Genomic DNA, 23,811 nt, shown 5'->3' on the forward strand with positions numbered 1-23,811 from the left:
AGTGCGACTGGTGCCACGACGACCGAGGTCAGTGCGACAGGCCTCACCTGGATGAAGATCGGCGCTTCAGTATTAAGCTGGAGGAGACGTTCGATGTTGAAACGGTACGCAACGACGACAAGTGTTATTTTTTCATAATTAAGCACGACTTCAACTATTTCAACGTGTACTTTTCATCTTTTACAATTCGGCTAGCTTATCCCATGCCATGCAAGACGCTATGTCTTGGAGAGGATGGGTTTTGAAGACCATGAAAGTATGGAAACAAAGAAAATTCACCTAAGGACCCATCATGATATAGATTTTGAAGTAAAGTTGTATAATTCTGAGAGTGTAACCCATTTTGGTTGCAAAAATTGGGAAGCATTTTGCAAGATGTATGGTTTTGATGAGGGTATGCTTGTCACCATGGATCTTGGTGATCCTGACATCGAGCAAGACAATATGGACATTTGGGTCCTTGTTGATACGCCTCCAATTCTACCGCTATGTGAGTTTCTCAAACATAGTTATTAGCTAATTTATATTGTTCATTTCAAAATAGTTGACAGCTTATTTTCATTGACAGCTTATTTTGATTGTTCAAACAATGTGCGGAACATGGTAGACAGAACCTACTACACCGATGGCTCTGAGTTAACTTATAAGGAGAAAACTCATCTGGTCGGATTTTGTACTGATATTGAGAATTACAATATCTACAATCAAACTCCTCATCATTATGGTCCTCCATACGTGCCACTAGTGCACGTGTTGAACTACGGTAACTACTATGGAGATACCCTGGTAAGATTTCTTACTATTACGACATCCGTGCATATTTTGCATAGTTCTAAAACTAGTGCATTATCATTGCTAACTATGAAGTTACTACTATGTTTTTCAACAAATAATCCCAGAGGATTGTGTGCCTCATTTGATGTATCAGAATGGTGGGCTTGATGTTTTGAATATACAACCAGGTCATCCTACGAATCTCAACTGTCCATAGCGGATTTCTAAAAGAAGTGGAGACATGCAAATCAAAGAATGGAAAAAATGTATGGACAGTCGCAAGGAGCTTCTTGGAAGCAAAAGGAAGCGAGGCGCAAGAATTGGAGACAGGATGATCTCCATTCTCCATAATGGAGAGTCAGGGTCTATATTGTTTTATGCTATTTTACCTTAAAGAGGGTATTTCGGTCCTACCTAATACTGATGATCATGTGCTAAGAACAATTAAGTAGGGTTGGTTCGATGACTGTGAGGATGATGATCATATGACTTGTTATTAATAACGAGTAGAAGTTGTATGATGATGATTAGTAGGACTTGTTATTATATATGATGATGCATGATGCGTGCATGAAGAGTTATTATATATCAGCGGGTGAAATGAACATGGATTGGATTGAAGTGAAGGCAACATGCATGTGGTGCGTGTCGAAAGTAGTACAATCCAAACTTGATCAAGTCCGGATTAGTATTACTTTCGACATGCACCACATGTTGCTTTCACTTCAATCTAAGCCATGTTTAGGCATAGCAGTACGTAGCGTTGGTAAACCAAGCACGGAGATATAAGAGAGGACACTTCTCTCTAATAGCTACCTAATAACAACCTAAATTAACCCCCCAAAACCCCCAAACCCCCCCCCCTTTCAAAAAAAAACAAAAACCTCAGCTCCTGCCGGGTGCTGACGCGTGGATGCCTATTGGTCCCGGTTGGTGGCACCAACCGGGACCAAAGGCCCTCCTGCCTGGGCTCCCCGCACCGGCCACGTGGACGGCCTTTAGTCCCGATTCGTGTAAGAACCAGGACTAAAGGGCTAGGGCATTAGTAACGACCCTTTAGTCCCGGTTCCTGAACCGGGACTAAAGGCCCTTATGAACCGGGATAAAAGCCCCTTTTCCTACTAGTGTTCTTATTTTGTAGTTGCAGATGCTTTTGAGAGGGGTTAATCATAAGTGGGGTGCTTGTCCAAGGAAGGGCAGTACCCAAGCACCGGTCCACCCACATATCAAATTATCAAAGTAACGAACGCAAATCATATGAGCATGATGAAAACTAGCTTGACGATAATTCCCATGTGTCCCCGAGAGCGCTTTCCTTTATATAAGAGTTTGTCCAGGCTTGTCCTTTGCTACAAAAAGGATTGGGCCACCTTGCTGCACCTTGTTTACTTTTGTTACTTGTTACCTGTTACGAATTACCTTATCACAAAACTATCTGTTACCGATAATTTCAGTGCTTGCAGAGAATACCTTACTGAAAACCGCTTGTCATTTCCTTCTGGTCCTCGTTGGGTTCGACACTCTTACTTATCGAAAGGACTACGATAGATCCCCTATACTTGTGGGTCGTCGGTCCACTGTGCTTAATTAAAACTAAACATGAACTAAACTTTGGTTAATTAAGGGTGTGGGGCCCATACGTCAGTGACCGGGGTGGTTAACCCCCAGTCAAACAAGTCAAACGGGCCAACGGCAATAGACGCGGCGGAAGGGCTCGGAAAACGCCCTCTGGTGACCAAAACAGCGGCAGAGATCATCTACGCATAGCTGGCGCTCAGCCGCATCCAGCTAAGCAAGCGGAAGGGGCTGAGGTCGACCGGGCTCGCCGCAATCAAGCTCGCGGCGACGGACGGCGTGCGAGTGTGCTCGAGTCGGCATTATGCTGCACAGCAGAGCATGATAGTAGGGGGACTCGACGCGGTGGCTCACAGCGGATCCAACGGCGGCGAGCATGCGCTCGGCATCCTCCTGGCAGCAGCTTGAAGACGCGGCGCTGTGGGCCTCGTGGGCTGCTACAGTAACAGGACGAGGTAAGTTTCTTCTCTCTCTCTCTCTCTCTGTTAATTGTGTTTCTGTTATTCTATTTGTTTGATATGTTTTGATTTAGTAAAGATACTAAACCAGTTCATAAAATCCTGCATATAATTATGGGTGCTTTCTGAATTATTCCAGTGACCCTTAACAATTTCCAACATTTTTGGAGCATCTAAAGTATATATAGCATTCAAATAGCTCCAATTCAAATATGATTGAATTAATTCAAAGTCCAAATATGTCCTGCAAAAATGTGAACCATTTTTGGTAGATGCTTCCACCTTGATCCAGAAATGATGAACATTTTTCAAGGGCATTTTGAAATCATTGAAAAATATTTTAGTTGAACCTATTTGGATTCCTTTTGATGCTAGGGTTTGAACATCCCCATTTCAAATTTCCATGAAAGTTAAACATGATGCAGGCAAGATGCAAACACTAGGCAGCACCAGAAGCTAGGGATGTGACATGCCTTCAATTTTTCTAAGTTTAACGTGCACTACTACAACTGTAAAGTGAAATTTTGGAAAATTTCAGGGGTCATTTGACCTTTTAAAGACATTTAAGTGATTTTCTAGTCATTTAATGACCGTAATTCAAATTTGAACTACATCTACATGCAACGGCTAACCATAACGGTTTGAAAAATCATATTTGTGTACTTGTGTGCGAGTTAATTCCATGTGCAGTAAATTAGAAGGAATTTTCAAACATATTGGTCTCATGACATGGACACATGCATATGTATGCATGGAGTGCCATGGCATTTTAATTCCAAAAAATTGAAAAACAATCAAAAAAACATGAAATCTTGCTTGATGTAATGTCATGCCACCAAGATTATGTGTTAAAAAAATTGGCCTGTTTGACAAAAGTTTGGACACACCCCCCTCACAAACCGAAGCAACTCACTAGAAGGCTTGTGGTTCCGACAGGGAAGAATGCATGTTTGATGACGAATGGGAGATAACTTCCTCTTACGGCTTCAATTTTTTTTATATTTAACGTGCACTAATACAACTGGCATGTGAAAATTTGGAAAATTCTAGGGGTCATTTGACCTTTTAAAGACATTTAAGTGATTTTCTAGCCATTTAATGAACGTAATTCAAATTTGAACTACATCTACATACAACGGCTAACCATAACGGTTTGAAAAATCATATTTGTGTACTTGTGTGCGAGTTAATTCCATGTGCAGTAAATTAGAAGGAATTTTCAAGCATATTGGTCTCACGACATGGACACATGCATATATATACATGAGTGCCATGGCATTTTAATTCCAAAAAAATAAAAAATGATCAGAAAAATAGGAAACCTTGCTTGATGTAATGTCATGCCACAAAGATGATGTGGTAAAAAAATTGGCTGTTTGACAGAAGTTTGGACACACCCCCTTACAAACCGGAGCAACTCACACTGGTAGAAAAAGAGGCTTCCATACGCCCCCATTAGTCCCCAAAACAATCGAACCGCGACCAAAGGGGTCTTTAGTCGCGGTTCGGGAGGAGACCCGCGACCAACTATCTGGGCCCAGCGCGCTCGGTCGACAGCTGGCGGACGGGAGGGGCTTTAGTCCCGGTTGGCCTGGCCAACCGCGACTAAAGGTCCCCGAAGGCCTTTAGTTGCGGTTGGCCAGGCCAACCGGGACTAAAGGCCCATCCCTATATATAGGACTCAGCTCACTTCACTTCACTCAGCTCACTTCACAATTTTCAGAAGGGGGTGGTGGGTTTGCTTTTGGTTCCTCCTATGCACACCAGGTGTTTGATGAAATGCCCGAGAGCCTGAAACAAACATGATATGAAGTGTCCGAGCCACACTTGAGTTGCTACGTTTGATGAAATGCCCGAAAGGTGTTTGATGAAATTTTCCAGCTGTTCAATCTGCGCGACCTCGACAAATCTATGCTGAGTTGCTACGTTCTGTAAGTGATTTATTTCTACCTCATCTCGTTCTTCATTGCCTGCACTATATATATATATTGTCCTAACTATATTGTTGCGTACGCTATTATGCAGATTGAAGATTTGGGAATGCAAAATAAGAAACATCCATGATGTTGGGTTCATTGACCCACATATCGTTAATGGACATGTGTTACAACATCACCCCGAAGACGTGGAGAAAGACTTGTACAAGTTTCTTAGAAAGCATCAACTCAAAAGTCATATTCTATTTCCTTACCATTTTGGGTGAGTGTTTCTCTCTTGTGCCCATTCTCTTTTGTTTACTCCATGCATGGTATGTCTAATCGATGAGTTATGCATGACTGTGCATGTAACGTGTCCGCAGGTTCCACTGGATTCTGCTAAATATTGAACTTCACACCTCCAGAGATCTAATCATGGACTCTATGGATTCGGATCCAAAGCGTTGGGCCGACATGAGAAAAATGCTGCAAAAGTAATTATTTTCAATCATTTGAGCTCTATATCGATCGGTCTCTTTCGTTCATTTCCTAATATCAAGTAACTAATAACTCCCTTGTTCATTTAATTTTCTTTGCCCTGTAGGGTTTGGAGACGGTTCTCAAAAGAAATTGTCGGTGAATTCAAACATGAGCTAGATTTCAGAAGGTTAGTTAATGTGGATAAGCAGCCACCGGGGACCAATCTATGTGGATACTATGTTTGTGAGAACATCCGGAGACACACCTCTGAGCGGAAGGCATCGGATAGCGTGCGGAACGCGACGGATAACTTGCGGAGGAGGCTTAGTCCAGAAGCTCGCTTCCGACCAATTCAAGAAGAATTAGCAGGATTTTTCATGAGGGAAGTCATCAATCCTAAAGGAGAACACTATACCGAGGACGAAGAAATTTATATGCATACCCGAGATTGAAACTTGTACGAAGTTGTATATGGTCATCCATCCTAATTATGTATGCAAACTTGTTCGAAGTTGTATATGGTCACCCGAGATTGAATATATATTATATATTCCTCTTGAATTCTTCTTGTTTGAAATTTCATATGCATGTATATAGTAGCGTAGAATATGTGTACTGAAACTTTATCAAAATTAAAATAAAACACAAAATATAATATAAAAGAAATAAAACACTCCAAACTAAAAAGAAACCAGGTTTAGGGGGGCTAAAACCCTAAACCTGCGGAGGAGCCCTTTAGTCCCGGGTGGCCACGAGAACCGGGACTAAAGGTCCTCCGCCCGACGGACCACGGGCGTCCACGTGGACGGGCCTTCAGTCCCGGTCAGCCACAAGAACCGGGACTAAAGCCTTTAGTCGTGGTCCGTAAGAGGCGCGACTAAAGGAGGGGGGGTCTTTAGTCGCGCATATTTAGTCCCGGTTGCACAGCCGGGACTAAAGGCTGTTGCGAACCGGGACTAAAGGGCTTTTTTCTACCAGTGTCACTAGAAGGCTCGTGGTTCCGAGAGGTAACAATGCATGTTTGATGACGAGCGGGAGATAGCTTCCTCTTACGGCTTCAAATTTGTTTTAGATTTAACATGCACTAATACAACTGTCATGTGAAAATTTGGAAAATTCTACGGGTCATTTGACCTTTTAAAGACATTTACGTGATTTTATAGCCATTTAATGACCGTAATTCAAATTTGAACTACATCTACATGCAACCGCTAACCATAACGGTTTGAAAACTCATATTTGTTTACTTGTGTGTGAGTTAATTCCATGTGCAGTAAATTAGAAGGAATTTTCAAACATATTGGTCTCACGGCATGGGCACATGCCTGGAGTGCCATGGCATTTTAATTTCAAAAAATTAAAAATGATCAGAAAAACATGAAAAGCCTTGCTTGATGTAATGTCATGCCACCAAGATGATGTGGTAAAAAAATTGGCATGTTTGACAAAAGTTTGGACACACCCCCCTCACAAACCGGAGCAACTCACTAGAAGGTTCGTGGTTCCGAGAGAGAACAATGCATGTTTGATGACGAACGAGAGATAGCTTCCTCTTACGGCCTTCAATTTTTTTTCTAAGTTTAACATGCACTAATACAACTGTCATGTGAAAATTTGGAAAATTTCAGAGGTCATTTGACCTTTTAAAGACATTTAAGTGATTTTCTAACCATTTAATGACCTTAATTCAAATTTGAACTACATCTACATGCAACCTGTAACCATAACGGTTTGAAAAATAATATTTTTGTGTACTTGTGTGCGAGTTAAAAAATCATCAGACGATGTAAATATCTGGTGTTCAAAAAAGAAAATGTAAAGATCTGGCAAGACAACCGGCCCCCACACGATTGGCACTCTATCTCGCGGCTCGAGGTTTGGTAGGTGAGTGGCGGGGATCATCAATCAGACACCGTTCTGTATTGGAAACCGTTAGCTATTATGTTTACACACGGATTTTACTGCGGGAATCGTGTGTAATTTAACCTACAGTACTCATAAATTCCGGCGGCGACCGACGTGTGTACTGTTCCCGTCGATCTAGATTCCGGTTGCCAATAAATACTACCTTGCTCACATCGTCCTGCCTGCATTCTCATCTACATCCTCCCCTCGCTCGCCCTCTCTCTCTCAAATCTCTGTCATGGCGCCGCCGGTATGCCCACGCGCCGACGAGGAGTCGCCGCCCCCGAGGACGCTCACTCGAATAGCAGCGACTAGGACCCCTACGCGCCGCCGGACGAGGTTGCGCCAGACCCCCCAACTTTGGATTGGTTTTGGGGCCAATACAATCTTTGTTTGTGGAAGTCGCTGCCGCTGGCTGAGAAAGCCAGGCAAGTGGCGTTCAAGAGGGAAAACGCCCTACGGCAACCAAAACAGCGACAGAGATCATCTACGCGCAACTGGCGCTCAGCCGCATCCAGCTAAGCAAGCGGAAGGGGCTGAGGTCGACCGGGCTCGCCGGAATCAAGCTCGCGGCGGTGGACGGCGTGCGGGTGTGCTCGAGTCAGCGTTATGCTGCACAACAGAGCATGATAGTAGGGGTAGTCGACGCGGTGGCTCACAGCGGATCCAACGACGGGGTCGGTGAGCTCAGGGGAGGTCTGGTGCAGCCGGAACGTCGACGGCGATCTCGGGCGGCCGGCGATGAAGACGACTACGGTGACAATGATACAGTGTGTCCCCGGTTGCTTGGCTCGTCGAGAACGTCGAGGAAGTCGAGGCGGAGCTCGTGGACGGGTCGGCGAGGCGAGAGGTGGATGGTGGCCGTGGTTGCAGCGAGCGGCGGCGTCGGATGCGCTCGGTGGAGAGAGCAGAGGAGGGAAAAGAGAGAACTGCATGGAGGGGAGAGGTCGAGGGGGAACAGGTGATTGCGTGGCGTCCCTAGCGATGTCGGGAAGGCGGCAGACAGGCAGGAGGTGGCAGGCGTGTGCGCACGCAGCGAGCACGTGCTCGGCATCCTCCTGGCAGCAGCTTGAAGACGCGGCGCTGTGGGCCTCGTGGGCTGCTACAGTAACAGGCCGAGGTAAGTTTCTTCTCTCTCTCTCTCTCTCTCTGTTAATTGTGTTTCTGTTATTCTATTTGTTTGATATGTTTTGATTTAGTAAAGATACTAAACCAGTTCATAAAATCCTGCATATAATTATGGGTGCTTTCTGAATTATTCCAGTGACCCTTAACAATTTCCAACATTTTTGGAGCATCTAAAGTATATATAGCATTCAAATAGCTCCAATTCAAATATGATTGAATTAATTCAAAGTCCAAATATCTCCTGCAAAAATGTGAACCATTTTTGGTAGATCCTTTCATCTTGATCCAGAAATGATGAACATTTTTAATGGGCATTTTGAAATCATTGAAAAAGATTTTAGTTGAACCTATTTGGATTCCTTTTGATGCTAGGGTTTGAACATCCCCATTTCAAATTTCCATGAAAGTTAAACATGATGCAGGCAAGATGCAAACACTAGGCAGCACCAGAAGCTAGGGATGTGACATGCCTTCAATTTTTCTACGTTTAATGTGCACTACTACAACTGTAAAGTGAAATTTTGGGAAATTTCAGGGGTCATTTGACCTTTTAAAGACATTTAAGTGATTTTCTAGCCATTTAATGACCGTAATTCAAATTTGAACTACATCTACATGCAACGGCTAACCATAACGGTTTGAAAAATCATATTTGTGTACTTGTGTGCGAGTTAATTCCATGTGCAGTAAATTAGAAGAAATTTTCAAACATATTGGTCTCATGACATGGACACATGCATATGTATGCATGGAGTGCCATGGCATTTTAATTCCAAAAAATTAAAAAATGATCAGAAAAACATGAAATCTTGCTTGATGTAATGTCATGCCACCAAGATTATGTGTTAAAAAAATTGCATGTTTGACAAAAGTTTGGACGCACCCCCTCAAAAACCGGAGCAACTCACTGAAGGCTTGTGGTTCCGAGAGGGAACAATGCATGTTTGATGACAAATGGGAGATAGCTTCCTCTTACGGCCTTCAATTTTTTTCTATATTTAACGTGCACTAATACAACTGGCATGTGAAAATTTGGAAAATTCTAGGGATCATTTGACCTTTTAAAGACATTTAATTGATTTTCTAGCCATTTAATGACCGTAATTCAAATTTGAACTAATCTACATGCAACGGCTAACCATAACGGTTTGAAAAATCATATTTATGTACTTGTGTGCTAGTTAATTCCATGTGCAGTAAATTACAAGGAATTTTCAAGCATATTGGTCTCACGACATGGACACATGCATATGTATGCATGAGTGCCATGGCATTTTAATTCCAAAAAATTAAAAAATGATCAGAAAAACAGGAAACCTTGCTTGATGTAATGTCATGCCACAAAGATGATGTGGTAAAAAATTGGCCTGTTTGACGGAAGTTTGGAGACCCAATCACAAACCGGAGCAACTCACTAGAAGGCTCGTGGTTCCGAGAGGGAACAATGCATGTTTGATGACGAACGGGAGATAGCTTCCTCTTACGGCCTTCAAATTTATTTTAGATTTAACATGCACTAATACAACTGTCATGTGAAAATTTGGAAAATTCTAGGAGTCATTTGACCTTTTAAAGATATTTAAGTGATTTTATAGCCATTCAATGACCATAATTCAAATTTGAACTAAATCTACATGCAACGGCTAACCATAATGGTTTGATAAATTATATTTGTGTACTGTGTGCGAGTTAATTCCATGTGCAGTAAATTAGAAGGAATTTTTAAACATATTGGTTTCACGGCATGGGCACATGCATGGAGTGCCATGGCATTTTAAATTCAAAAAATAAAAAAATGATAAGAAAAACATGAAGCCTTGCTTGATGTAATGTCATGCCACCAAGATGACGTGGTAAAAAAATTGGCATGTTTGACGAAAGTTTGGACACCCACCTCACAAACCGGAGCAACTCACTAGAAGGTTCGTGGTTCCGAGAGAGAACAATGCATGTTTGATGACGAACGAGAGATAGCTTCCTCTTACGGCCTTTAATTTTTTTTCTACGTTTAACATGCACTAATACAACTGTCATGTGAGAATTTGGAAAACTTCAGGGGTCATTTGACCTTTTAAAGACATTTAAGTGATTTTCTAGCCATTTAATGACCGTAATTCAAATTTGAACTACATCTACATGCAACGGGTTACCATAACGGTTTGAAAAATCATATTTTTGTGTACTTGTGTGTGAGTTAAAAAATCATCAGATGATGTAAATATCTAGTGTTTAAAAAAGAAAATGTAAAGATCTGGCAAGACAATCGCCCCCCACACGATTGGCACTCTATCTCGTGGCTCGAGGTTTGGTAGGTGAGTGGCAGGGATCATTAATCAGACACCGTTTTGTATTGGAAACCGTCAGCTATTATGTTCACACACGGATTTTGCTGCAGGAATCGTGTGTAATTCAACCTACAGTACTCGTAAATTCTGGCGACCGAAGTGTGTACTGTTCCCGTCGATCTAGATTCCGGCTGCCAATAAATACTACCTTGCTCATGTCGTCCTGCCTGCATTCTCATCTACATCCTCCCCTCGCTCGCCCTCTCTCTCTCTCTCAAATCTCTGTCATGGCACCCCCGTTTTGTATTGGAGGAGTCGCCGCCCCCGAGGACGCTCACTCGAATAGCAGCGACTAGGACCCCTACGCGCCGCCGGACGAGGTTGCGCCAGACCCCCCAACTTTGGATTGGTTTTGGGGCCAATACAATCTTTGTCTGTGGAAGTCGCTGCCGCTGGCTGAGAAAGCCATGCAAGTGGCGTTCAAGAAGGAGATGGCGGAGGAGGAAGCCAGGTACCAGGCGGCATGTGAAGCCCGTGATGCCGCCTGGAAAAAGGAGGCGGCAGAGCTTTGGAGGCAGGCGCGTCGTCGTGCGGAGGAGGTGTACGAAGACGGGTACTTCGCGAGGAAGGTCAAAGGCGTTGGGTGCCTCGTCGCTGCGTGGAGGTCGGCCAATAAGCTCCAGCATGCCACTAACGAGGAGCTTCGGTGGGCGCCCAACAAAATGGAAAGATCGTTCACGCTCGTCCGCCAGCAAGAGGCAGATCGGTACGTCAAGCGCTGCGAGGTGGAGGAGGCGGAGTACTGCCTTCGCACTGGGAAGACGCCGCGCACCAGGGAGCTGCTGGCAAGGGGCTGCCGGAATACTGGCCCAGGAGGGATTATTAGTTTTAGTATTGTTCGTTTTCAATTTTATGCATTGTACCTAGTAGTTAAGTATCATCACGTATATGTGATGATATATTTTATGAATTTCATTTTCTATCTGTTTTTGTATACTAATTTGAATCTAGCTGTTATCATCCACATATACAGAATGGAAATCGTATATACACACATTGAAACAGAACATATAAGAACGGAAAACAGAGTACACACATTGAAACAGAGCAATACTATGATTGCTATGAATACATAGCTATCCACGTCGAAACGACTCAACAAAATAAAACGCGTCCATAAGACCATGACAGCAGCCCTTGCCTACGGTAGCTCTTGGCTCTGCCTAACTCGTGCAGGCGTTCGTCCAAGCGGTCGACACGCTCGCGGTACATCTGAAGAGCGACCTCGAGCTCCAAGTTGGCTATTTCATCGGAGATCAGCAGCTCGAGGATGCGACGGCCATGTTCCTCTACTGCGCCCAGGTGGACACCTGGGCCAAGGAGGCGGTTGAGCCTACCGACCAGCACGTTGGCATCAAGCGGGCCGCGGACAAGGCGAATGGCGCGACGGGCGTCCGGTGCAAGTACAGTGCAGCCGACCTCTGGTGCAAGTACGTCGCAGAGGGCCTCTGCCCACTCCTAGCGAGGAATGGGGGTACTGACGGGACGTGTACCCAGCTGCGACGCCGTGTCGACAGCAGGCAAGCACCGATGGATCAGCTCTTGCTATGCGGCGCGCTGCGCCTCTCGCTCTGCGGCGCTCCAACAGTCTCACCATGCGGCGAGCCGCAGCCTATCAGCGCGGAAGCGCCTAGCTTGCTCTGCGGCGCGCCATCGATCATGTTGTGCGGTGAGCTACAGCCTGTCGGCGCTGACATGCCTATCTTGATCCGCAGCGCTCAAGCGCCATGCGCCAAAGGTCTGCTCAACCCTGGCGATGACGCGTATCACGGCGTCATCCATCGCGTTGCCGGGGAGCGCCTCGGCCTCGACGGGTCGTGGCGCCTGCTTTTTTTCCTCGTCGACAAGGTTGATGGTAGAGGCGGCGCTTTGGTGGGTTGGCATGCTTGGAAAGGTAGATGTGCTACAGGCTGCGCTTGTCGCCTCCGTGCATCACGCGCCGCCTAGGTTTATGCACAATATTGCTGGGTGGCGGGAAACAGGTGAGGAAATGACGGGAAACGAACGCGTGTTCATAAAACACCATCAATTAATGGAAACTTAGCATAGAAGGAATATCGAGCTAGCACAAGAAGTAGATGATGATCAGATGAACACGCACCACACTAAGGAACCCGTCGGTGATGAATTCATCAATAGCAAACGGTTGAACACTAGCAAGCGTTTGCCCACAACACACGCGGCTTATTCCATCACAAACAGATCGGATGGATCAACTGTATGCCACGTATCGCACATTGTCAAAAAGTAATGCGGTAGACCTTCTTTAACATGTGTTAAATAAACAAGGACCTTGAGGTTAAATTAACTCATGGGATGGGTCATATCAGTCATTTAATTTGACAGATATGACCCATCCTATGAGTTAATTTAACATCAACACAACTTCCCATCCAGTCACCCATCTGATGGCTGCTCCAGCCTGAGCACACTTCACTTGATAGTTCTCTTACATGAGCTACTGGTGGAATAGCTAGTCCTTGCTGATATAGGATGCCTCTTCGCATCCTTATGGCGTATCCGGATGACCGCCCGTCCCCTAGTGGCCAATAGATGTTGTGTAGACAGAGCATATCACATACGTCTTATTAGAAGCAATCATCTGTGTTATTATCGGTCTTCGCACACATTTCTGATTACAGACCTGTTTGCCGCGTATCACACACATCTTGTTATATTGAACTGTTTCTGTTCTCTTGTCTCAACGCAAACAGTTCATCCGAGTGAACCGCATGCCGTATATCGCACACACCTTGATCTGGCTGACCGTTTCTTTTGTGTTGCCTAATCACAAACAGTTCATCCGAGTGAAGCGTATGCTGCATATCGCACACACCTTCATCTGGCGGCCCGTTTCTTTTGTTCCTCTTCATCGCAAACAGTTAATTTAACTAAACCGTATGCCCTGAATCGCACACGCAACCAAAATCTGAACCGTGTTTGATGCATCCGTCATCGCAAACGTTTTGCACCTTTTTTGACGGTTGTTTACACCACTGTTTGTGATTATTGCATCGCACACAGTTTCGTCGAAGGGTCTCTGATCGTAGTGTCGCGTTAGCAGCATCCTGCAGTAGTGATTGGTGCTTTCAACGAGAGTTCCGCGGCGGATTACCAAAGGATTGATGGCCCAACTAATCATTGGAAAACCTGCCCGCGCCAGGGACGTCTACGTCCCTGGCCAGATCTTCACGTACGGCATAATTACTTTCCGCGCCGACCTCATCGGTTGTTTGGACCAGGTTGAGAACCTCACTCCCGATTACAGGGCCGATCGCCGGAACCTAGAGTACGGCTCCGGGCCTCAGAAAAACCATGCTCCTATAGAATCAGCTACCCTCACGAAACTACCCGGCAAGCCCGACGCTTTGACCTCGAATTCAAGGGGCACGAAGGGAGCAGGCACTATCCGGATCTGGCCCTAAAGCCGGACCCCCCTTAAACTATCCAAGGGGCGCCCCCCCAAATCTCAGGAGGCGTGGCCTCGAAGGGGACCTCTCCGGTCAACGACACTTGCCCTCCAACCAAACAATGGATTATATGTCACGCACCCTTTAAATTCCCATTCCCTATCTCTAATATTCCCCAACCAAACAGGCTGTTAGGACAATGTGTGAAGGCACCTGCGTGTACGCTGTATTCGATCGTAGGACTTATGTAATGCAAGCTTCCGAAACCCATTTGGATTATATGAAAGCGGGGACGAAATCCCTGTTTATCTAAAATAAAGAAAATGTTATTTAAGGGAAAGATATACGCAGGCGGAGGAGCAAACGAGGCCCATCTCATTGGACCGAGATCCAGTGTGGGTGGTCTTCTCTTCCAGTTCCAGCCATCTCATCTCCTCTCCTCTCCTCTCTCTATCTGTCTCAGCCGCTCGCTCGTTTCTCTCTCTCTCTCTCTAAAAGAAAATTAAAAAAAGGTGGGTCTCGCCGTCGTCGTCGGTAGGTCCCCCAATCCGGAGAGTCGGTCAGGTCAGGTGAGGTGAGGTGAGGTGGTGATGGCGTCCAGCCTCGCCGCCCCTTCTTCGGCCCCGGCCCCGGCGTGCTGCTCGCTCCAGCTCCACCTCCTCCGCCGCCCCGCCCTAGTCCTCTTTCCCTCCTACTCACGCCTCCGCCTCCGCCTCAGAGCCCAACCCTCCCCCGAGCCCGAAGCCGGCGACTCCTTCGCCGGCTGGTCGGACAAGGAACAAGACAAGGATGATTCTGCTGATTCAGGAGGAGGACCATTCGGAGGTAGGTGACTCACAATACATACATACATACATATCCTTTCCTTTCCTTTCCCTTCCCATTATTTCTTTCTTACTACAGTAGATAGCTAGTGGAGTATAAACCAGATAGGACTCACTAGATTTGATTTGGTTTGGTTTGGTTTGGTTTGGAACAAGAAGAAGAATGCCAATTCCACCTTCCCCATTACAATTACTACTCCAGTATAAGCAGTATTAATCCAATCCCCCTTCTCTACTGCTCTGACTGACCTCAATCAAATGCAAATGCAAATGCTAATGCTAATGCTAATGCAGGGCTTGTTGGACCTGCCCTTGCTGGCCTCCTCTTCCTCGCCGGAATCACATTCGCCGCAATCTCCATCAGAGGTAAACCAATAAGCTACTTCAGTCCACACCCCCAACCCAAATGCTACCTACCATACACACACACACAACTTCACTTTACTGCACTTCTTGTGGATGATGCCCAAATCTTCTCCTTCCTTCCTTCCTTCAATCACTCACTGCCAATACATATATGCAGGATCAAAGGCACCCTTGCCCACACACACCGAGACGACGGCCGATACTACTCCTGACCAACAACAAGACGACGACAATGACGCTGCTGCTGCTCAGGCTTTGTCACCAGCCGATGATGCCACCAGTGAGGCTACCGATACAACGCCGTTGCCTAATAATCTACAAACAGACGAGACAATACACGAGGGAGCAGCAGACCATGACGACATGGACAACCACCAATTGGATCTGGATCGCAGCAGCAGTCACCTAGATCCAACCACCGATAAATACGTTGCTTCACAAGATGCCACTCAAACTCCTCCTGTGTCTCATTCACCTCAATCTTTGGTCCCTGCTTATGATCCACCCTCTGAGAACGCAACTCCTGACCCACAGGAGGCATTATTATTGGACTCTGAACCCAATTTGCCAGAATACCAGGATACTACTTTCACTTCAGATATTATGGTGCTGGAATCTGGTGATGTTGTGCAAATATCCGACGCTGCGATTGAGGCTGCTGCATCGCACACCTATGTACAAGATACTGAGCAGAGTCCTGACAAACTCTCTACTGAAGATGGACTTTCTGCATCCACTTTTCCTGATTATGTAGCATATGGAAGCACTGACCAGATGCTTCCATCAGGCTCAAATGACTTACCCACTCAAGACGCTAACCCAGCAAAGGCGATACAAGACCCAGCATCAGACCAGGATCAAGCACAAAATGCCAAACCTTTCTCTTCTGGAATTGGAATTCCTGCTCCCTCTATGCTCTCTGCGGCTTTACAGGTGCCTGCTGGCCAGATTGTGGTTCCAGCGGTAGTTGACCCTACCCAGGGAAATGCATTGGCCGCGCTGCAAGTTCTAAAGGTATTTCTTTTCTACATGTATTCACTTCAGCGTCTCTTTTCTTTTTTCAGGAACACCATTCATTGTTTCTTGTATCTCCTGGATAAGGGTTCTTGTTAGATCAAGCATCATTCACTAGTTCTAGAATTTTATACAAATAGAAAAGCTCTGTGTGGCCCTGAACCTATATATATTATTGGCTTCCTCATCAGGGTTTTGAGCTTATAGTGACTTCTGTCTCTAGATAAGTTAAACTACCCTATTATATGTTGCATCATGCCTTGCTGCGTTCGCTGAAATCCTTACAACTTTCTCAAGGGAAAACCCCCTGTCTCTTTTGCACAACATGAACTGTAGTATGGGGCTGATTGTTACAGAGACAACTTACTGAATACACTCTCTAGGGAATTATATGGAATTCTTTGTTCAACTTTTATTCTCTTTCAAGGTGATTGAACCTGATGCTCGAGCTGGTGATTTGTGTACCCGACGTGAATACGCTCGATGGTTGGTAGTTGCAAGCAATTCCCTTTCGAGGTACATACTTCTCCTTGATGCATCTTCACCTTCAGGATATTGCTGCATCCCGCTTCTGTTTTTGTTCCTTGAGAGCAAATCCCAAGTCTCATTTGTGTCTTCTGAATGATTCATCCTCTTGCTTATTTATTTGAGTAATGTTGTATCACTAGGTTATTTCTTATTGCTAGCTGTTTCTGTGGATATTGCCTGTTAGAGAATAGATAGTAATGGCAGGAGTTAACAGTTTTTTCCCCTGTAAATCCAATCTGGCCTCCCTAAGTGATTTCTTTCGTTTAACTAGTTTATTATTGATCTGGTTTGCAACTGCAGGAACACTTACTCAAAAGTTTATCCAGCAATGTACATCGAGAACGTGTCTGAACTTGCATTTGATGACGTCACCACTGAAGATCCTGATTTTCCATTTATACAAGGTAAGAAATGGAAAGATTGTTCAGGAAAAAATTCATCCTTACTTACAGTTTATCTTGTTTATGCAAGCGTGAGTAAATCATCACTATTAAATTTTGGTCTCATTTATGTAAATGTACCCTCAGGATTGGCAGAAGCAGGGTTAATTTCTAGCAAGCTTTCAAGATCCGATATGGACGTTGCTGAAAACGTTGAGAACAACCATTACTTTTTCTCCGCGGATAGGTAATGGTCTTCTTCCACGCATCCACTTGACTCGTGTCGTGTGTTGTATGTGTGCGTGTGTTTGTTGTGTCTAGCTACTAATCAGCTGTCCTTGTTTCAGTCCCTTGTCACGTCAAGACCTTGTGAGTTGGAAGATGGCTTTGGATAAAAGGCAACTACCTGAAGTTGACAAAAATGTAAGAATATAAAAAAGTTAATAATATCCTCCATAATTATCTGTCTTGAAACCATCTGGTTATGCTGATATTAGCACTCTCTGCATGACCAGTCTTTGTACAAGACATCCGGCTACATAGACATTGATAAAATTGACACAGCTGCATGGCCTGCGTTGGTAGCTGACTTGGGTGCCGGAGACCAGAGCATCACAGCTCTTGCATTCGGTAGTCTTTATTTTTATTTATTTTTACTCACTTTTGGCTCATGGACGGTCGCTAAAACTCATCTTCTTACAGGTTTTACAAGACTTTTCCAGCCAGACAAACCTGTGACAAAAGGACAAGCTGCCCTAGCACTTTCAACTGGTGATTATGCTGAAGTGGTTATGGAGGAGCTTGCTCGTATCGAAGCAGAGAAAATAGCTGAAGCAGCTGTGAACGCTCATGGGGCATTGATCGCTGAGGTGGAGAAACAAATTAATGCAAGTTTTGAAAGGGAGCTTACAAGGGAAAAGGAAAAAATAGAGACCCTTGAAAAGCTGGCTGAAGAGGCCAGGGCTGAATTGGACAAGTTGAGAGCAGAGAGAGAGGAGGAAAAGAATGCTCTGCTTAGGGGCAGAGCTACCGTCGAATCTGAAATACAAGTTCTTTCAAAGTTGAGGTGTGAAGTAGAGGAGCAGCTGCAGAATGTGCTGAGCAAGAAGGTTGAGATCAACTTTGAGAAGAACAGGATTGAGAAACTTCAAAAAGAAATCGAGAGTGAAAACCAGGCTGCTGTGCAACTTCAGTACGAGCTTGAAGTTGAAAGGAAGGCTTTGTCTATGGCCAGGTAAGATACTTTTTTGAGATACCTGAGATTTCTTGTGCATTAAATTTGTTTGGTGATGCACTGAACCCATCTCTAATTTGTTTGGTGATGTACTTAATATGAGTACATACATCTTACTACTGCCACCATGCATCAAATCAAATTGACAAATACACACATGTTCAACAACCAGGGCTTGGGCAGAGGATGAAGCAAAGAAGGCCAGGGAGCATGCTCGCGCACTCGAGGAGGCCCGGAATCAGTGGGAGCGACAGGGGATCAAAGTTGTCGTTGAAGCAGGGCTTGAGGAAGACGCATCGGCTGGGGTGACATGGGCTAATGCTGGCAAAGAACACCCAGTTGACGAGGCCATCAACCGGGCGGAGTCGTTGCTGGAGAAGCTCAAGTCCTTTGGTGGTGAGATGAAAGTGCGATCCAGCCATGCCCTGGAGAGAGTAATGCAATACGTGAGGTCCTTGATCTCAAGCCTAAAGGAGCGAGCGGCGGAAGCAAGGCAAGGATGCGCAGATCTTGGAGCTGCTGCAGCCTCAAAGGCAAAGAATGTGTCATCAGAAGCCAAGGCGTTTGGTTCAAGCATCAGGGACAGGTCGAAGAAGGTAGTGGAGGAGTGCAAAGATGGCTTGGAGAAGTTTGTGCACAGATTCAAGACAGACTAGCTGCTTGTGGAAGCTTTATTATGCCTTGTGTACCCGTGACCAGTGAATTCATAGCCGAAGAGAGAGGAGCCATAGGAAGGAGGAATAAATTTCAGACAGACATTTTGCATGATGCTGTAACGTAATGTGTACATTTTGGGTGTTGTTGTAAATGAATATGAATATACCGAAAGGAGCCGGAACTGACTGACGTAGCAGAGGTTGGTTCCATGGAATGGAATAATAATCCCGTTTTGCTCTATACGTTAATGAAATCAAGCTTGAGTTTTGTTGAGTAAATGCGGATGGAACATGACATGACTTGTATACCCTCGCAGCCTTCGTGCGCCGTTCACTCAACTTGAACTTTTTTTCAAATCTGCCAACATTTTTTTCTTTTTTGAACTCGAACTTTTTTCCAGACTCGTCAACTCTTTTCAAATTCATGAACATTTTTTAAAATCTATGAATATATATATATATATTTCTTCTAAATTCATGAACTAGTTGTAGACCGACTAGGGCTCTACTTTATAAACCGACAGGGACTCTTGTAAAGAAGTTTGCGCGCAGATTCAACTTTCAAGACAGACTAGCTTCATGGCTTGTGTATGAGACCAAACAATTTACAGTCGAAGAGAGAAGGAACATAGGAGGAATAAATTTAGCAGCAGAAGCAACAGCTGCTTCTGCTACACTTTTGGTGTTGTTGTGAAACATAGGAATGTACTGTAATGAAACATATGCCTACCGTAATGAAACATCAATTTTGTTGAGTAAATGCTGGATGGAACATGACATCACTGGAAACAATACTAGTATTGCTTACTTCATGTCGAAATGTCGTAATGAAACAATACTAGTATTTCTTTCTTTCATCGTACAGTACATGGATGCTAGTACTTGTTTTAATCCCAAGACAAGAAGAAAGAAGAATTGGGTAAATGTGTGTAGGATCCATCTCTTCAGAGCTTGGATGCTGCTGGGTTCAAGCGCGCCTTGAGTTTGAAGATGAGCTCATGGACCTCATCAAAATGAGGGCTGGTGGCCTTCTTCACATTCTCCATCCAAGCGCGCACCTTGTCGTGAGGTCCCAGAATTCTGTCACGTCGCTCATCACCAACAACCTGCAATCACGACGAAATTACAGACCACACGGCACTTGAGAAACTTTAACTGATGACACGCACATATCATCATGACAAAAATAGAATACAGACGCGTTATCATACCTCCAGCTGCATTATCTCGCACACGAGGCTGAGGTCTGCGATTGATGGCTGGGGGTTGCCATTCAAGAATTTTGCATCGCCTTTGAGCCACACAGTTTCGATCGTTCCCAGTGATCGCGACAGCAACTTCTCGGCCTCTTTTGCGGTTTCAGGATTCGGTGTGAGACCGAGAGCAGGACCCAACGCGGTGTGCAGTACATAGGTTGCTGCATATGCATGCAAGGATCCATCAATCAATCTCATCTCTTGAATGGTATTATGCTATGCAACAAGGATCAAATGATGGCGCCAAATGGCTAAATTATTGGGAAGGGAAACAAAATCCACATGATTAGGTGTGTGTTTCTACGTTAGTTCCTTTGAGCATAATATTGGTTTCAACTGCAGTTTCGTTTGAGCTATGGTTACAAAACTAGTGTATATATTGGAACTACGTTTAATGCTAAATGATACATAGAGTAACTCTGTATGATGAACACATAAGCTTAGCACAAATCTTGTTCATCTGTACTAGATTAAAATAGGGGAGGGGAGGGGTTGTTACCTGCACCACGGCGCAGATTAGAGTGATGCCAATCCAAGACAGACTCGAGTTTTGCTCTGGTAAATAAGTCAGCAGGGTACCTATATATATATATATGTCATGTGAGAAAACAAGTAATAAAAAGATGAGTTGAGACTATGAATCAAGTAGCCGTCCTTAAAGAAACGAAACGAAACGGGGCAAGGATAAATGTAGCCCTTGTGAGAGCAAAATAATTAAATAAAAAAACCCTGCCAGCCAATGATCCATGTCTGTGACATGATACAACTCCAGCAGCAATCTTTTTGCTCCTACAAGTGAGGAAGGGAAGGGAACGCACCAGTGATCTGGAACCCCGGGGAAGACGGTGGCAAGATACCTCAGAATGGCATGGCTGACAGGAAGAAGAAACATACTGTAATTAGTAGGCGCAAAGGATGTAAAATTGTACAATCAGTGAGTGTAATCAGTGGAAGAGGAAAAGGATTAGTACAGGAAAAGGAGAGCATGAGTATGAGAGTGAACAGCACTATCACTATCAAGGAGGAGGAGCAGCAGCAGCAGCAGCAGCAACCGAATAATAATAACACAAGAAGAAATACTAGAGTAAATACCTTTCAAAGAGTTTGAATCTTCCATCGACGATTGTTGGGACCTGTGCCATGGGGTTGATTTCTGAAGCAAACAATCAAGAAATTTAAAGGAGAGAAGAGAAATTTCCCCTTCTTCTTTTCCTTGAAAAAGAAATCAACAAGGAAAGAAATCAAGAAAGAAAGAAGAAAGACTTACTGGTGAATTCTGGTGCGCGGTGTTGTCCCCTGGCGAGATCCACGGTGAGCTCCTGGAAGTCGATCCGGTTGACCTTGCACAAGATGATGATGGCGCGCGACGGCTGCGACAGCCGGTCCGCATACACCTTGAGCACCGCCGCCATCCTCAGCTTAGGATTCGATTCGATTGATCCACACCCTCCTCACCTTTTTATTTTGAAGGGAAAGTAATCACACCCTCCTCACCTTGGTTGAGAGGAAGCTCTGCCCTGACAAGCAGAGACTACAAGACAAAGACAAGAGATGAGATCCCCTTCCTTCCTTCCTTCCTTGAGTTCACACGCATACACTGACGTCATCACCATCTCTCTTCTTCCTAACCTACGCACGCACGCTACATAACCATAAACAACATCATCAACAATTTGGGGTAAAAAAGTTCATGAATTTGAAAAAAAAACCATTAATTTTCAAATACCTTGATTTTGATTTTTTTGAAAAAAAAATGTTTGTACATCTGAAAAAAATTATGGTTTTTTAAAAAATTCCAAATTTGTTGATGAATTTGAAAAAAGTTCAAGACTCGGAAAAGTTCATAATTTGAAAAACAATTGCAAAATGGGAAAAAGTTCATAATTTGAAAAAAATCCATTAATTTTCAAATACCTTGATTTTGATTTTTTTAAAATAAAATGTTTGTAAATTTGAAAAAATTATGGTTTTTTAAAAATTTCCAAATTTGTTGATGAATTTGAAAAACAATTGCAGAAATGGAAAAAAGTTCATGAATTTGAAGAAGGTCACAAATTTGCATAAAAGTTTTCAAATTTGAAAAAATTATATGCTTTTGAAAAGGTAAAAAGAGGACAAAAACGGAAAAGAAAAAAAGAGCATACACTGACGTCATCACCATCTATCTTCTTCCGACCCACCCACCCCCTGGACTGGACTGGACTGGACATGCTTGCTTCTTTCTACCCAACGCACGCACGCTACATTACCATAAACAACATCATCAATAATTTGGGGAGAAAAAATCCATTAATTTGAAAAAAAATCCATTAATTTTCAAATACCTTGATTGTTTTTTGAAAAAAATTTGTTTGTGAATTTAATTTTTTTATGGTTTTTTTAAAAATTCCAAATTTCCTGATGAATTTCAAAAAAGTTCAAGACTCAGAAAAAGTTCATAATTTTAGAAACAATAACAAAAAATAGAACAAAAACGAAAATGGAACCAATGAAAAAAAGAGCAAAATAAGTGCAGATAAAACCTTGAAATAAATATATAAAACAGTCCAAAAAACTGATGAAGGGGAACAACTAGATTAATGGACCAGCCCATTTATAACGTACTGATCGATGCCCTATAGCCAACCAAAATTGTTCCCACAAATTCCATTCACCTAATATTTTCCGTTTCCCCTAGGGTTTTTTGAGGGCTTTCTATCCTCCGGCGATTCCCATCCAAGTACCCAATTTCCTCACATCCTCGACGTAGCGATCGTCCCCAATTTGTATGCCACGCCTGGCTATTCGCCTCTATCAATAAATACCCCGCGGCCTGCTACGGCAAGTAGTACGCTTCCCATGCTCAACTGGGCTTGGGCTTCTCGAAAGCCACAGGAGGCGGGAGGGGTCTTGGATTGGACGGCTACGGCCTCCTTCCTCATGTTTCTCATTTCTCCATGGACGAGCTTCCATCCTCTCTGAAATTCGAGAGGTAGTCGGATCCTTGCTCCAGTTGAGTGAAACCAGTAAGCTTTGAGTCCGATAGTGCCCATACACATCTAGCCATTGTACAATCAACCAAATAATGGCACCCACATGTCCTCAGCCCTGGTAGATCGTGCATCTCACTGTTTTGGCCATGTTTCTGTGAGCAGCAATTTTCGAACCGGTCTCCAAGCGAACACTCGAACCTTTGATGGAACTTTTGTTTTCCATAGCCATGACCAACACTCACTCCTGACTCTTCTTTAAGCTTGAACGTGAACTCGTCCTTCCCTCCAACCAGTCCTCTCTAAATTTCTTCGTTATTATAAACATTCTGTAGAACGAATGAATAGTAAAACTTCCTTTCTATTCATGGAACCAGGCCAGAAGTCATCTTGATGCCATGTGCTAATTGATATTTTGTGGATCGCATCAACATCCATTGGGAGAAAGCACCGTCATCATTACTAGAGACAATAAATACAGTTGTGGAGTGGGTAGCACAACCTGTCCCAAGCGTGAGGGCGGTAATTCAAATTCCCATGGCATCAATTTTTATCGTTGATTTTTCCTTGCTGACATGTGGGGCCTATTCAAA

General features: G+C 44.1%; 2 protein-coding genes across 2 annotated transcripts; one reads left to right on the forward strand and one right to left on the reverse strand.

Annotated features, from left to right (window-relative positions):
* The first annotated feature begins 14,334 nt into the window (after positions 1-14,334).
* Positions 14,335-19,272, forward strand: LOC109769856 (uncharacterized). The gene is made up of 10 exons (XM_020328563.4): positions 14,335-14,816; positions 15,110-15,181; positions 15,339-16,195; positions 16,623-16,711; positions 17,024-17,127; positions 17,251-17,350; positions 17,451-17,526; positions 17,619-17,733; positions 17,806-18,337; positions 18,510-19,272. The coding sequence occupies exons 1-10, from the start codon at positions 14,582-14,584 to the stop codon at positions 18,991-18,993; spliced, it is 2,664 nt and encodes an 887-aa protein (XP_020184152.1). The 5' UTR covers positions 14,335-14,581; the 3' UTR covers positions 18,994-19,272.
* Positions 19,273-19,772: 500 nt separating this feature from the next.
* LOC109769854 (glutathione S-transferase T1) lies at positions 19,773-21,815 on the reverse strand. The gene is made up of 7 exons (XM_020328562.4): positions 21,744-21,815; positions 21,517-21,704; positions 21,342-21,402; positions 21,068-21,121; positions 20,749-20,828; positions 20,205-20,410; positions 19,773-20,099 (listed from the first exon to the last, which is right to left on the reverse strand). The coding sequence occupies exons 2-7, from the start codon at positions 21,659-21,661 to the stop codon at positions 19,938-19,940; spliced, it is 708 nt and encodes a 235-aa protein (XP_020184151.1). The 5' UTR covers positions 21,662-21,704; positions 21,744-21,815; the 3' UTR covers positions 19,773-19,937.
* Between the last annotated feature and the right edge of the window lie 1,996 nt (positions 21,816-23,811).

The sequence above is a fragment of the Aegilops tauschii genome, chromosome 5, assembly GCF_002575655.3.
Source record: "Aegilops tauschii subsp. strangulata cultivar AL8/78 chromosome 5, Aet v6.0, whole genome shotgun sequence".
Taxonomy (NCBI): domain Eukaryota; kingdom Viridiplantae; phylum Streptophyta; class Magnoliopsida; order Poales; family Poaceae; genus Aegilops; species Aegilops tauschii.

Bases quoted from the DNA above. Each gene is read 5' to 3' on its own strand.
- LOC109769854 (XM_020328562.4), bottom strand. From the start codon at position 21,661: ATGGCGGCGGTGCTCAAGGTGTATGCGGACCGGCTGTCGCAGCCGTCG. The intron at 21,403-21,516 runs GTAAGTCTTTCT...TGTTTGCTTCAG, and splicing joins CCGCGCACCAGAATTCACCA to AAATCAACCCCATGGCACAG. The intron at 20,829-21,067 runs GTGCGTTCCCTT...ATATATATATAG, and splicing joins CCCGGGGTTCCAGATCACTG to GTACCCTGCTGACTTATTTA.
- LOC109769856 (XM_020328563.4), top strand. From the start codon at position 14,582: ATGGCGTCCAGCCTCGCCGCCCCTTCTTCGGCCCCGGCCCCGGCGTGC. The intron at 15,182-15,338 runs GTAAACCAATAA...ACATATATGCAG, and splicing joins CGCCGCAATCTCCATCAGAG to GATCAAAGGCACCCTTGCCC. The intron at 17,351-17,450 runs GTAATGGTCTTC...TCCTTGTTTCAG, and splicing joins TACTTTTTCTCCGCGGATAG to TCCCTTGTCACGTCAAGACC.